The sequence below is a fragment of the Tamandua tetradactyla genome, chromosome 17 (assembly GCF_023851605.1).
Source record: "Tamandua tetradactyla isolate mTamTet1 chromosome 17, mTamTet1.pri, whole genome shotgun sequence".
Lineage (NCBI taxonomy): Eukaryota > Metazoa > Chordata > Mammalia > Pilosa > Myrmecophagidae > Tamandua > Tamandua tetradactyla.
This window is the reverse complement of record NC_135343.1, coordinates 35746667-35759839: the sequence shown is the minus strand read 5'-3', so window position 1 is coordinate 35759839 and position 13173 is coordinate 35746667. Positions and strand designations below refer to the sequence as shown.

The window sequence follows — 13173 nt, the reverse complement described above, 5'->3', positions numbered from 1 at the left end:
GAACTCCTGAAGTCCAGAACAGGAATGAGGCCTTGTAATTCTTAAAACTTATTATAATACCAGAATGCATCTCAGACTATGATGGGCTAGTCTAATGATTAAACTAAATAAGTAATGATTCCTAGATTAATAGCTCTTACAGCAGTCACATCACATCAATTCCAGAGTTGTAATAGTTATTTCTAAGTTCTGAGATGTGAGCTCTTTGTGTATAACCTGGAGAGCATAAACCTATGCTCTCAGGTGAAGGCTGAGTATAAACGATCCTAAACTGTAAGCTCTTATAGCAGTCACATCTATTACAAAGTTGTAATAGTTATTTCTAAATACTGAGATGCTGCGCTGTTTGTGTATAATCTGGTCATTCCCTGGAACTTCACGTTTTTGTGTGACACCTGAGGCCCAGTGCTAACATTCTGCAGCTATGAAAGCCAGAATTACCCCATATAAGGAAATGTTAAAAACATTGAAAAAGTGGTAAGACTTCAATTAGAGATGTGGATGAAGCTGATCTGGGTAGGACAAAGGGTAAAGGATGATATTGACAGTATTTTAAAAATTCAACTTCTGTGTGAGACCAAAGGAAGAGATGCTTATTTGGTGCAAAATTTTTATTTTTGGTAGCACAGTATCTAATCTAACTTGTATGGTCAGCTTATTCAACAGCATAATTACATGGCACCTTGAATAGGGAGTGAAATCTCATTAATTTATACAGGTTGGTGGTATGACCTGATATATTCCAGAGTAATCTTGGCAGAAGATTAAAAAGTGTTTGGAATGTCTCTTTGAGGGACTGGGGAAGAAGGTAGAAATATTAAAATTCCTTCCATGGGGAAATCCTGATATTCTCACAATCTTGTGGAACTGCCAATTTGATGGGCCAGGCCCTCAATCTTGGGGCTTGCTTTTATGAAGCTTATTCCTGCAAAGGAGATGCTGAGCCCACTTATGCTTATATCTAAGAGTCACCCCCAGAGAATCACTTTTGTTGCTTAGATGTGGCCTCTCTCTCTTTTCTTGGTCTCTTTCTTGAAACCAACTTTGCAGGTGAGCTAACTGCCCTCCTCCCAATGTGGGATATGAGTCCCAGGGGTGTAAGTCTCCCTGGTAACGTGGCACATAACTCCAGGGAACAAGCTTGGTCCTGGCATTGTGGGAAAGAGAAGCATTTTTGACCAAAAGGGGAAAGAGAAATTAAACAAAATAAAGTTTCAGTGGCTGAGAGATTTCAAATAGAGCTGAAAGGTCATTGAGGTTATTCTTCAGTTTTGGTATATTGGAGTAGCTAGAGGGAAATATCTGAAATTGTTGAACTGCAGTCCAACAGCTTTGATTCTTGAAGATGACTGATAAACTATAACTCTTATAAGGTGTGACCATGTGATTGTGTAAACTTTGTGAATTACACTGCCTATACCCAGTATATGGACAGGTGAGTAAGAAACAAAAAGAAAGAGAGAAATAAATAAATAAATAAATAATTGGGGGAAGGGGTATGGGATGTTTTGGGTGTTCTTTTTCACCTTTATTCTTATTCTTATTTTTTTAGAGTAATGAAAATGTTCAAAAATTGACTGTGATGACGACTGCACAGCTATATGATGATACTGTGACCACTGACTGTACAATTTGGATGATTATGTAGTGCACAAATATATAATATATCTCAATAAAATTACATTAAGAAAAAAAAAACTCCTAGAGATTGACTTCTGGAATGGCTATGTGAGGACCTCAGTGAACTGCTCTTCCTTTAAGACAACGAAAATACTGCAAACCAACAAGAAAACAACCATTTGAGAACTCTGGCCATTAATGAGAGACACAGACTAAACTGAAAAATCATCTACTGAGAGAATCTACTACATCTTGATGCCATGGATAAAAACAGCATTCTAGACACCTGAGGTGGAATGCAGTCCAGAGAGTACACAATGAATAAAAATATCAGGTTCCTATTCTCTATTGATTGGGGATATCTGTAACCTACTACTTTATTCCTCTGAGTTCAAGCTTTCTTAGTTCTTATCATAATTACCTGTGAAAATCAAATAATCTAATATGATAATAAAAATAATGATGATGAAAAATGGGCAAAAGTTATAGACCTAAAACAACTTGTTAATGACAGCATTTCTACCTCACACATAGGGGCTGACTCCATATTACATGCAATCAATCATTTGAGAGACTTTGCTCCAACAACTGTTTTACCTTCCCATGTAGTTATTAGATATCAAAATTTCTAAAATTTCAAAATTTCACACCACATATAAAAATTTACTCAAAGTGCATCAATGGCTTAAATGTGAGAGTTAAAATCATAAAACTCTTAGAAGAAAACATCAGTTATGGGTTTGAATCTAACCGGAAGCATGTGGAACAAAAGATAAAACAAATAAATTGGATTTCATCAAAATTAAAAACTTCTGTACATCAAAAGATACTTTGTAAAGAGAATAAAAAGACAACCCACAGAATGGGAGAAAATTTGGAAATTATACGTCCGATGAGGGTTTAAAATTCAGAGTATAAAAGAATTCCTAAAACTCAAGAACAAGGAGGTAAACAACCAAATTTTAAAATGGGCAAAGAACTCAAATAGACATTTCCCCATAGAAGATATACAAGTGGTTGATAAGCACATGAAAAGATGCTCAACACCATTAACCATTAGGGAAATCCAAATCAAAACCACAATGAGATACCACTTCATAGAAAAAAAAATTAAGTTATTACAAAAAAAAAAATTAAGTGTTGATGAGGATGTGGTAAAAATGGAACCCTCGATTGTTGCTGGGAATGTAAAATGGTACAGCCTCTATGAAAAACAGTTTGGTAGTTCCTCAAAAAACAGAACTAGCATATGATCTGGCAATTCATTCCTAGATAAATATTCAAAAAAATTGAAAACAGACTCAAACAGATACTTGTTTACTACTGTCTATAACAGCATTAACCACAGTATCCAAAAAAGTGGAAACAATCTAAATCTCCATCTATGGATGAATGGAAATACAAAATGTGGTGTATATATATACATATATATATTTTAAAATTTTTAAATGGGCAAAGAACTCAAATAGACATTTCCCCAAAGAAGATACACACGTGGTTGATAAGCACATGAAAAGATGCTCAACATCATTAATCATTAGGGAAATCCAAATCAAAACCACAATGAGATACCACTTGTGTTAGTTAGATTCAGTTGTCAACTTGGCCAGGTGAGCATACCTAGTCTTGTTGCTACGGACATAAGCCAATGGTACATGAACCTCATTTGTTGCTAATTACATCTGCAGTCGGCTAGGAGGCGTGTCTGCTGCAATGAGTGACGTCTGACTTAATTGGCTGGTGCTTAAATGAGAGAATGCAATGTAGCACAGCCTAAGCAGCTCTGCATTCCTCATCTCAGCACTTGCAGCTCAGCCCAGGCCTTTGGAGATGGAGAAAGAAGTCACCCCGGGGAAAGTTGTTGGAACCCAAGGGCCTGGAGAGAAGGCCAGCAGAGACCATCCTGTGCCTTCCACGTAAGAAAGAGCCTCAGTGGAAAGTTAGCTGCCTTTCCTCTGAAGAACTAACAAAATAAATCCCCTTTTATTAAAAGCCAGTCCGTCTCTGGTGTGTTGCATTCCGGCAGCTAGCAAACCAGAACACCACTTCATACCCACTAGGTATACAATAGAATATTTTTTTGGCCTTAAAAAGGAAAAATCCTGCCTGGAAACGTGGGGCAGAACTCCCAGGATGAGCTGGGACCTGGCATCATGGGGTTGAGAAAGCCCTCTTGACAAAAAGGGAAAGAGAGAAATGAGACAAAGTTTCAGTGACTGAGAGATTTCAGAGTCAAGAGGTTATCCTGGAGGATATTTTAATGCATTATATAGCTATTCCTTTTTAGTTCATGGTGTACTGCAGTGGCTGGAGAGAAGTACCTGAAACTGTTAAGCTGTGTTCCAGTAGCCTTGATTCTTGAAGATGATTGTATAAAGATATGACTTTTACCATGTGACTGTGGAATTCTGAAAACCTTGCATCTGATGCTCCTTTTATCAACGGTATGGACAGATGAGTAAAAAAATATGGATAAAAGATAAATAAATAATAGGGAGTATAAGGGGTAAAATAAATTGGGTAGATGGAAATACTAGTAGTCAATGAGAGGGAGTGGTAAGGGGTATGAGATATATGAGGTTTTTTTCCTTTTTATTTAATTTTCTGGACTGATGCAAATGTTTTATAATGATCATGATGATGAATACATAACTCTGTTATGACATTGTGAGCCACTGATTGCATACCATATATGGACTGTATATATGTGAAGATTTGTCAGTAAAAATATCTTTGAAAAAAAAGGAATGAAGCTCTGATACATGCTACAGCATAGATGAACCATGAAAACATTATGCTAAATGAAAGAAGCTAAGGTACAAAAGGACAAATACTGTATGATTCCACTTATATGAAATACCGAGAAAAGGCAAATTCACAGAGATAGAAAGGATACCTATATTACCAGGTTCTAGATGAAGGGGAGGAATGAGGGGTTATTGCTTAATAGACACGGAGTTTCTGTTTGGAGTGATGAAAAAGTTTTGGAAATAGTAGTGATGGTTGCATAACACTGTGAATGTTAATGTCACTGACTCATATGCCTAAAAGTATTGAAAATGGCATATTTCATATTTATACATTTTACCACAGTAAAATTCTAATAAGAGAGAAAAAGAGACAAGAGTGACAGTAATGTAAAAGTTGTAACTTGGCATAAATCAAAGTGAGAATACTAAAATTCTTCAACTAAGAATTTCTCTGCACTGAGCCTGAATCTTTCCAGTACATTTCTCAGAGGATGATTCCTACTCCTTCCTCTATATTACTGGGAGCTGCCCCTGAAACCTTGCTGCCTTAGCAAATTCTTTCTTTAAGGGGCCAGTCCTACAATTATAATCCCTTTCTTCTTCTGATTTCAAAACAGTAGTTTAGAAACTAATCTTAGTCCAAACTATGTATCCATACTGTAATGCAAATGTAAGGGCTTCCAAACATATATACAATGTTACAGAATAATAGATTTACTTGAATTTAACTTTTGAATCATCAAAAATAGCTAAAAATTACTTTCGTTAACTTGAATTAAATTGCACAGTGGGAAAATGAACAAATATTAATAGTTTTATTAAGAAAAAAATCCTACCTTAGGAGAAGTTGAGAGATCTCTTCCTGAAGAAACAACTGTGTTTTCACTTCCTGTCTTTGGTGAGATAACTGGTGGAGCTGGGGCCCTTCTTTTCACTTTCCTTTCAGTTTCCAGTTCTTGAATTGGATTTACCAAATTATTTGGAGAAGGACTTGGCTTAGGTTCATAAAATGGATTTGATCTAAATGAAAGAAGAATTATTGTTAAATGTCTATCTAAAATTAATTTTATTTACTTCTGACTAAAATAATAAAACACATTCATTTTAAAAACTAGAAAATAATAAAGGAAAATAAAAGCCCAAATTAGTGATAACCTACAATTCAGCGACAATCACTGTTAATTTCTGGTTCATTTCTGTCCAGATTAAAATAAACTTTTTTCCCTTTTAAAGTGTAATTGAAAATTTTTTACATAGTAGATCAAGTTCAGCTCTATTGTATATAGATCCTTAGAAAAATACTTATTATAATAGTAAATCTTATGTATTCTCCATACCGAAAAAAAAAAAAACGAAATGAGATGTGGAAATGTGCTTTATTTTTTTCATAGCTTACTGCTACTGAATAATTTTTGAGGTTCTGTTTAATAGTAAATTCTTCCAGTCTTTGAAAATGTCTATTTCAGCCTCACTCTTAAATGAGCATAATTGGGTAGAAAATTCCAGTTGTCAGTTATTTTATCTCAGCACTTTGAAGTCATTGTCTTCTGCTTTCTATTGCTGTGGTTCAGATATTAACAGCCTAATATTTGTCCTTACTAGATCATCTTTTATCTCAGAATGCTCATGGGCAGTGCAAGGGTAGCTCAGTGGTAAAATTCTCGCCTCACATGCAGGAGACCCAAGTTTGATTCCCGGAACATGCACGTGCCAAAAAAAAAAAAAAAAAAGAGAGAGAGAGAGAGAGAGAGAGAGAGAAATTTCAGAATGCTCCTAAGATTTCTCTTTATTTCGGGTGTTGAGCAATTTTACTGTGACTCATCTAGGTATTTAGGTGGATTTCTTTTAATTTACCTTAAGACTCCTTACATTTCCTGAGTCTGAACAGTCACGTCTTGTCCCTTCTGAAAAATTATCAGCCATTATCTCTAATAGCCTGTTTTTCATTCTCCTCTTCAGAGAATCTTATTAGATATATATTGAACATTCTACCTGTGGCTTCCTAACCTCCTCTTCATTTCTTTACAAATCTTTATTCCTCCTGCCTTCACATTTGTGATCTATATTTTCTCTTCATTTGTATCTAATATTTTAGCTTCATTAAATGTATTTCTTTGTCTCTGTGTGCAAAACCTCAAGAACCAGAGATTCAAGTGATTAATCATTTAAAAATATTTAATTTATAGTTTCTATCTGATAAATCTATTTTTGAAGTACTTACACATATAATCCTGCTGTTTCTTTTTTCTGTTGACTCCCTTCTTTTCATAAATTGCTTTTCTAAGGGATTTGTAATTCTAAATTGTGAGTTCAGGGCTTAATCTGAGGAAATTCTTTTTAGTCTGGCTGGAAGTGCTTCTCTTCAGATTGCTTTATGCTTGCATTGTCTGTTGCTTTCTTGGCTTGGAGGTTCCCAGACCACTCTGCCAATATAACCTCAAATGCATGTGAGGGTGAAGAGGGTTATGGGAAAATGGCAGAATAGGAAGTTCCAGGATCAGTCCTTCTACCAAAACAACTACTGAACTGGTACCCTCTGAATTAATAATTTTGAAACTCTGTAGTCTACTGGAATACTGCGCAGCATCCAGCAGAGCCAGAAGACACAGGTAAACTGCAGTAAACTTCACACTGCAGCCGCCACAATCCCCTGTGTGCAGCCAGCAACAGGACTGCCGCCCAGCTTCCTGGAGCAAATTCCTGGTGCCAGAGTACTCTAAATCTGGGTGTATGTGGTCTAATGGCAGTGATCACTGCTTTTGATCAGGTACTTCAGATCACTGAAGATACAGCTCTGAGAGCAGTCATTGTTTCAACCCTACACAAGTAAAAGTGGTAAAGGGGTCTTAAAGAGGTAGTAGTACCTTTGTTTTTCTCTTTCTATTTCCCATTTGGGAGAGAAAATAGTTAGGAAAAGTCACAAATGATGGCTACAACCCTCAATAACAACAAAGCCTAGCAACTCCAGATATACAACATAATGCTCAGAATGTCCAGTTCTCAACAGAAAATTACAAAATACACAGAGAAACAGGAAAGTAAGGCCCATCTCAGGAAAAAGAGAATTTGCCAGAAACGATCCCTGAGAAAGCTTATACACTGGAACTATCAGTAAAGGACGTTAAGTCAACTATTGTGCTGGTTTGACACGAAGTATGCTCCCTAGAAAAGCCATGTTTAAATCAAAATCCCATTTCATAAAGGTAGAATAATCCCTATTCAATACTGCATGTTTGAAATTGTAATCAGATCATCTCCCTGTATGATGTGATTTAGTCAAGAGTGGTTGTTAAGCTGGATTAGGTGACAACATGTTTCCACTCATTTGGGTGGGTTTTGATTGGTTTGTTGGAGTCCTATAAAAGAGGAAACATTGTGGAGAATGGGAGATTCAGAGAGAGCAGAGTAGAACGACACAGCCACGAGAAGCAGAGTCCACCAGCCAGCAACCTTTGGAGATGAAGAAGGAAAATGCTTCCTGGGAAGCTTCATAAAACAGGAAGCTAGGAGAAGAAGCTAGCAGATGAAGCTGTGTTCGCCATGTGCCCTTCCAGATGAGAGAGGAACTCTGACCGTGTTCATCATATGCCTTTCCAGATGAGAGAGAGACTCTGACTGTGTTTACCATGTGCCCTTCCACTTGAGAAAGAAACCGTGAACTTCATCAGCCTTCTTGAACAAAGGTATCTTTCCCTGGATGCCTTTGATTGGACATTTCTATAGACTTGTTTTAATTGGGACATTTTGTCAGCCTTAGAACTGTAAATAGCAACTTATTAAATTCCCCTTTTTAAAAGCCATTCTGTTTCTGGTATATTGCATTCTGGCAGCTGGCAAACTAGAACAAATTTTATATATGTTCAATGAGCTAAAGGAATCCATTTACAAAGAACTAAAGGAAACTAGAAAAATGGTATTTGTACAAAATAAGGAGGGAGTCAAAAATTATAAAAAGGAACCAAGTAGAATATGTGGAGTTGCACAGGACATTAATTGAAATGAAAAATTCATTAGACAGATACAATAGCAGATTTGAACAAGCAGAAGAAAGGATATGTAAATTTGAACACAAGACAAATGAATTATCCAGTGTGAGGAGCAGAAAGAAAAATGAATGAAAGAAAAATAAACAGAGCCTGAAGGATCTGTGAGACACTACCTAGCATATCACATATGCATTACTGAAGTCACCGAAGGATGAGAGAGAGAAAGTAGAGTGAAAAAAAGTATTTGAAGAAATAATAGCTGAAAACTTCCCAAATCTGATGAAAGGCATGTGTTCAGTTTGAAGCTATTATGTTCCCCAGAAAAGTCCAGTGTTTTTTCTGACCCAATCTTGTGGGGGTAGCCATTTCTTTTAATCCTAATTCAACACTGTTGGGTAGAAACTTTCAATTAGATTATCTCCAGGGAGATGTTCCACACCCAACTGTGGGTGTGACCTTTTGGGAATGTGACTGCCCATTCAGCCTGGGTCTTGATTAATTTATTAGAGTCCTCTAAAAGTGGAAACATTTAGAAGACACCTCAGATGCAGATGCTTGGAGAACAGCTGCTTCAGAGCTGACAGAGACACAGATGTTTGGAGATGCTTGAAGTGTTAACAGAGAGTGTAAACTCTCTAGAAAAGAGCAGATTCTCTAGACAAGGGCAGTGCCCAGCAGATGTCGCCATGTGCCTTCCCATGGGATGCTAAGCAAGCCAGAATCCAGAGTTGCGTCCTGGAGGAGCTAAGTAAAGGCCCACAGATGCTTAGAGAAGAAACCATTGGCATCAGAAAGAGAAGTAGTGAACCAGGAACAAGCACCAACACATGACAGCCACATCCATTCCCAGATCAGCCTTCCTTGAGCCAAGGTATCTTTCTCTGGATGTCTTAGTTAGAACATATTTATGGCTTGGAACTGTGAACTTGTAACTTATTAAATTCTCTCTTTAAAAGCCATTCCATTTCTAGTATATTCATTTCTAGCAGCATTAGCAAACTAATACAGCATGAATATACATATCCATGACACTCTATAAACTCTAAGATATACTCTAAAGAGCACCATGACATATTTTAATGAAATTGTTAAAAAACAAAGACAAAGAGGATTTTTTTCTTATTTATTATTTTTGACAAAGAGAATTTTGAAAGTAGCAAGACAGAAGTGATTTATCACATATTAGGGATTCCAAAAAAGATGAGCAGCAAGTATCACATCATGAACCATGGGGCCTGAAAGACAGTGGGATAACATATTCAAGGTCCTTACAGAAACAAAACTGCCAACCAAGAAATCTATTTCCCACAAAAATGAAGAACAAATTAGAATGTTACAGATAAAAAAAGCTGAAAGAGTTGATTACCAGAAGACCTGCCCTATAAGAAATGGTAAAGGGAGTTCTTCAGGCTGAAATAAAAGGACACCAGACAGTAACTCAAAGCCATAAGATTAAATAAAGGACACTGGTAAAAGTCACTTGTTCTAGTTTGCTAGCTGCTGGAATGCAATATACCAGAAACGGAATGGCTTTTAAAAAGGGGAATTTAATGAGTTGCAAGTTTACAGTTCTAAGGCCAAGAAAATGTCCCAATTAAAACAAGTCTATAGAAATGTCCAAAGACATCCAGAGAAAGACACCTTGGTTCAAGAAGGCCAATGAAGTTCAGTGTTTCTCTCTCAAATGAGAAGGCACATGGTAAACAAGTCAGGGCTTCTCTCTCGGCTGGAAGGGCACATGGCAAACATGGCATCATCATCTGCTGGTTTTCTCTCCTGGCTTCTGGTTTCATGAAGCTCCCTGGGAGGCGTTTTCCTTCTTCATCACCAAAGGTTGCTGGCTCATGGACTCTCTGCATCTCATGGCTACATTGCTCTGCTCTCTCTGAATCTCCCATTCTCCAAAATGTTTCTTCTTTTATAGGACTTCAGAAACTAATCAAGACCCACTCAAATGGGTGAAGACATGTCATCCCCTAATCCAGTTTAACAACCATTCTTAACTAAATCACATCAACCAGGGAGATGATCTCATTACAGTTTCAAACATACAGTACTGAATAGAGATTATTCTACCTTTATGAAATGGGATTTATATTAAAACATGGCTTTTCTTAGGGGGGCATACTTCCTTTCAAACCAGCACATCGCTACATAGGTAAATTTAAATTTCTGTATTATTTTACTTTTTCTTTGTAACTGCTTTTCCCCTCATATGACTTAACAGGCAAATGTGTAAAATAACATTTTAAATCTATGTTAATGGATGTACAATATATAGAGAAGTAGTCTGGAACGATAACAATATAATGAGGGAGGGATGGAGATATATAGGAGTAGAGACTTAATACACCATTGAGACTAGGTTATTACTAGTTGAATAAGGTTGTATTAGATTAAGATGTTAATTTAAATTACAGAGGTAGCCACTAAGAAAATGAGAAAAATATAGAGAAAAGAAAGAAGGTGTGCTGGTTTGAAAGGATGTATGTCCCCTAGAAAAGTCATGTTTTAATCTAAATCCCATTTCATAGAAACAGAATAATCCTTATTCAATACTGTATGTTTGAAACTATAATCAGATCATCTCCCTGGAGATGTGATTAAATCAAGAGTGGTTGTTACGCTCGATTAGGTGACGACATGTCTCCACCCATTTGGGTGGGTCTTGATAAGTTTCTGGAGTCCTATAAAAGAGGTAACATTTTGGAGAAAGGAGATTCAGAAACAGAGCAGAGCAGACCGACATAGCCATGAGAAGCAGAGTCTACCAGCCAGAGACCTTTGGAGATAAAGAAGGAAAATGTCTCCCAGGGAACTTCATTAAACAGGAACCCAGGAGAAGAAGCTAGCAGATGACACTGTGCTCACCATGTGCCTGCCCAGATGAGAGAGAAACTGACTGTATTTGCCATGTGCCCTTCCACTTGAGAGTGAAACCCTGAACTTCATCGGTCTTCTTGAACCAAGGTATCTTTCCCTGGATGCCTTAGACTGGACAGTTCTATAGACTTGTTTTAATTGGGACATTATCTCAGCCTTAGAACTGTAAACTAGCAACTTATTAAATTCCCCTTTTTAAAAGCCATTCTGCTTCTGATATATTGCATTCCAGCAGCTAGCAAACTAGAACAGAAGGATATTGAAATGGTACACTAAAAACAAGCAAACAAACAAACAAACAAAAACCACCAACAACTAAATGTAAAATAGGAAGCAATGGAGCAACTGAGGAACAAAAAATATACAAGATATTAAGAAACCAAATAACTAAATGGCAGAGGTAAACCATTCCTTCTCAGTTATTATCTTAAATGTCCATGGAGTAAATTCCTTATTAAAGGGCAGAGATTAAAAGACTGGATTAAAAAAGTATGATTCATCTATATGCTGTCTTCAAGAGACACATATTAGGTACCTAGAAGTTGAAAGTAAAAGAATGGAAAAAGATATTCCATGCAAATAGTAATCAAGAGAGGCAAAGTGGCTATATTATCATAATACAAAATAGACTTTAAGCAAAAAAAGATTACAAGAGACAAAGAAGGACATTTTATATTGATAAAAGGTTCAATACAGCAAGAAGATAAAATGATTATGAACATATATGCACCTCACAACTGAGCCCCAAGATATATGATGCAAAATTTGACAGAATTGAAGGGAAAAATACATAGCTCCACAATAACAGTTGGAAACTTCAATACACCATTTTCAATAATTGACAGACATCTAAAGAGAAGACAAATAAGGAATTAGTAGACTTGGACAACACTATTAATCAATTAGACCTAATGGACATTGTGCTGGTTTGAAAGGATGTATGTCCTTTAGAAAAGCCATGTTTTAATCTAAATCCCATTTCATAAAGGCAAAATAATCCCTATTCAATACTGTATATTTGAAACTGTAATCAGATCATCTCCCTGGAGATGTGATTAAATCAAGAATGGTTGTTAAGCTGGATTAGGTGACGACATGTCTCCACCCATTTGGGTGGGTCTTGATAAGTTTCTGGAGTCCTATAAAAGAGGAAACATTTTGGAGAATGAGGCAATTCAGAGAGAGCAGAGCAGAATGACATAGCCATAAGAAGCAGAGTCCACCAGCCAGTGACCCTTGGAAATGAAGAAGGAAAATGCCTCCCAGGGAGTTTCATGAAACAGGAAGCCAGGAAAAGAAGCTAGCAGATGATGCTGTGTTCACCATGTGCCCTTCCAGATAACAGAGGAACCCTGACCGTGTTCACCATGTGCCTTTCCAGATGAGAGAGAAACTCTGTGTTTGCCATGTGCCCTTCCACTTGAGAGAGAAACTGTGAACTTCATCAGCCTTTTTGAACCAAGGTATCTTTCCCTGGATACCTTTGATTGGACATTTCTATAGACTTGTTTTAATTGGGACATTTTCTCAGCCTTAGAACTGTAAACTAGCAACTCATTAAATTTCCTGTTTTAAAAGGCATTCCATTTCTGGTATACTACATTCTGGTAGCTAGCAAACTAGAACAGACATATATAGAACACTCCAACCAACAACAATAGAACATACACAGTTCTCAGTACACCAGGATCATTCTCCATGATATACCATATGTTAGGCCATGAACCAAATCTTAATAACATTGAAATCATACAAAGTATATTCTCTGATCACAAAGAATGATGTCAGAAATCAATAGCAGAAAGAAATTTAAATTTTACAAATATGCAGAAATTAAAGCACTATTAAACAACCAATGAGTCAAAGATGAAATCATAAGGGAAATTAGGAAATATTTTGAGACAAATGAAAACAAAATCACAACTGCAGAGAAG

The 13173-nt window shown here is 36.6% G+C and overlaps 1 protein-coding gene across 19 annotated transcripts in view; it reads right to left on the bottom strand.

The window, feature by feature from the left end:
- EHBP1 (EH domain binding protein 1) overlaps positions 1 to 13173 on the bottom strand; it is a 559717-nt gene that overhangs the window by 199133 nt on the left and 347411 nt on the right. For all 19 annotated transcript variants that reach the window (XM_077134347.1, XM_077134350.1, XM_077134348.1 and 16 more), the window contains one exon: positions 5207 to 5390. In XM_077134347.1, coding sequence (XP_076990462.1) covers positions 5207 to 5390 — 184 coding nt within the window. The remainder of the gene's footprint in view (positions 1 to 5206; positions 5391 to 13173) is intronic.